The sequence below is a fragment of the Ochlerotatus camptorhynchus genome, unplaced genomic scaffold, assembly GCF_037179485.1.
Source record: "Ochlerotatus camptorhynchus isolate MF236.1 unplaced genomic scaffold, CSIRO-AGI_Acam_v1.1 ptg000708l, whole genome shotgun sequence".
Lineage (NCBI taxonomy): Eukaryota > Metazoa > Arthropoda > Insecta > Diptera > Culicidae > Ochlerotatus > Ochlerotatus camptorhynchus.
In genome coordinates, this window is record NW_027041183.1 from 1 (window position 1) to 2,319 (window position 2,319).

The following is a 2,319-nucleotide window of genomic DNA, read 5'->3' on the forward strand; positions in this document are numbered from 1 at the left end:
CAGTAAATATAATATCACTTCAGGCTAGAACTTTGGTTCTCTCATGCAATAATTCATCACAGAGGGGAAGCTCGGTAGTCCTCATCGGATGCTCATGACGCTATTCTGCCACGGCATGAACCAACGATGCCGGACCTAAACCAACCGTCTCAAACGCTCCACTATGAAGCATAAGATTAGGCCCGCCCACCAACGTCCAGGTTTAACACTAGCCAAGGGGAGGGATCTGTATTTTTTAGAGGTTGATAGACTGAATCTACATGAGGTTTGACTTAGTTTTATTAAAACGCGTCTTATTCGACAACCCTTTTTCCAATTGTCTTTTACATAATTTTAGATTTAATAATGTTTCCTTATGCAATGTTGAGACTGCAGAGTTATAACATGTTATAATAAGAAAACATATCAAGGTAGCCATCAAGACATCATTAATTGGAACTTCTTTCTGACTTATGCCTTGTTCGACTATGTTATAATAATTATAAATGTCAAGCTACTTAGGCTTATAACATGTTATTAGCCTGGAGGTGTTTAAGTAGCCAGTTAAAGTTTCAATTTAAGTTTCACCAATGGAAATTCTTTCTGATGAGCTTTAATTTGTGTTCATGAGCGGGATTATTTAGAATTATTTCTAGTATTTGGAAATTTCGGATGTAGTAAACAAAGTTGGTACTTACATTTCTTATCAGTTTATTTTATTCATTGTAAATTCAATCACTGCATCGAAATACCAGCAAAACAAGAACCTTATAATAAGAAAACATATCAAGGTAGCCATCAAGACATCATTAATTGGAACTTCTTTCTGACTTCTGCCTTGTTCGACTATGTTATAATAATTATAAATGTCAAGCTGCTTAGGCTTATAACATGTTATTGGCCTGGACACGTTTAAGTAGCTTTCACCAATGGAAATTCTTTCTGATGAGTTTTAATTTGTGTTCATGAGCGGGATTATTTAGAATTATTTCGAGTATTTGGAAATTTCGGATGTAGTAAACAAAGTTGGTACTTACATTTCTTATCAGTTTATTTTATTCATTGTAAATTCAATCACTGCATCGAAATACCAGCAAAACAAGAACCTGGATGGCTGAATAAAACTGCTGATGAGCTTCCATGGGAAGAGTCGATTTAATCCAGCTAGAAACATACATTTTAAGGTTAGGATTGCGCTCAATGTTTACATGATTTTATGATTACCTTCCGGAAGCCGATGTCCTTAGCGTATTCCCTGAAGCACTGTCGGCAAATGTTGAGACCGTACTTGCGGATCATACCGTGATTGTTGGAACATGCCCGGCTGTAAAAACGAAACAAAAATTATTAAAATTTGGACTTAGCCGTGACGTCACGGCGTTGAGTACACATGTGCCGATCCGTTGGAATACGAATCGTAATAAAAGAAATATTTAATTATATTTCTGAATTAATAATACGAAGGCAGAATAATAAAACCGTATATTCACCAGAATCGGGAGCCTTGCCCATATTTACGGGGATGCGAATACCAGAGATCAGAGAAACCCATTTTGTCTGCTCGGAAATTTTAGCAAGAAAGAACTAATTGACGTTTTACTGACAGAAAGTGAAAGCCGGAGCTACCAACCTGTCAACATTAAATATACGCTAAAACTTGTTTCCTTCCATTGGAAGATTGCCGTAAAAGCTCGACGCAGATGTCGCCACTGCATGATGATGATAATGTTGACAGACTGCATATAAAATTCGTGAAAATTTGCATTAAATCATAATTTTCATCAAGCCTGCGTGAAATCCTTCCAATATAACATTCGAATTGAAGAAGAAAATGTTTTTACGATCAGACTGATGTGCATCTTTGACTTTTCCAGATGAACTTTCATAAGATATATTCATTTCATTTCACGGCTCCATCAATGCTGCATCGTACGTATGATGTAAACAGAAGTAAATTGCTAAATTACTCAAAATAAAGATGATTTGTTATCTTGTTAACACTTTATAAACCATCGAGCACCATTTTATAGTATGATGCGTGTTGAGTAAATCAAGTTCCATTGCGTTTTCCGTCGAAAATTGTGAGTATCAATATGTTTACCTAAAAAAGGCCAAAATGAACATTTATTGAAAATTGGCGTCCTATACAACCATTTCTACATTATCACCAGCATGATACAATCTTTCCTAAGTAAATTCACTTAATTTCCACTTTCATCCTAGTGGAAATCGCACAAATTCACCATTTTCCGAAAAATGCAGCTGCACAGGAGGTAGCCTCTACCTGTGGGTGTAAACTTGTTGTGCCTAATTTTCCATGAAAACATCTCCGATCCATAC

The 2,319-nt window shown here is 36.0% G+C and overlaps 1 protein-coding gene across 1 annotated transcript; it reads right to left on the reverse strand.

Moving 5' to 3' along the window:
- Nucleotides 1-1,012: 1,012 nt before the first annotated feature.
- Nucleotides 1,013-1,580, reverse strand: RpS29 (ribosomal protein S29). Its single transcript, XM_065238122.1, has 3 exons — nucleotides 1,470-1,580; nucleotides 1,204-1,303; nucleotides 1,013-1,143 (listed from the first exon to the last, which is right to left on the reverse strand). Exons 1-3 carry the CDS (start codon nucleotides 1,529-1,531, stop codon nucleotides 1,135-1,137), a joined length of 171 nt encoding a protein of 56 aa, XP_065094194.1. The 5' UTR covers nucleotides 1,532-1,580; the 3' UTR covers nucleotides 1,013-1,134.
- Between the last annotated feature and the right edge of the window lie 739 nt (nucleotides 1,581-2,319).

Coding starts and splice junctions, on each gene's coding strand:
- RpS29 (XM_065238122.1), bottom strand. CDS start 1,531: ATGGGTTTCTCTGATCTCTGGTATTCGCATCCCCGTAAATATGGGCAA. Junction 1,304..1,469: donor GGGCAAGGCTCCCGATTCTG/GTGAATATACGG, acceptor TCGTTTTTACAG/CCGGGCATGTTCCAACAATC.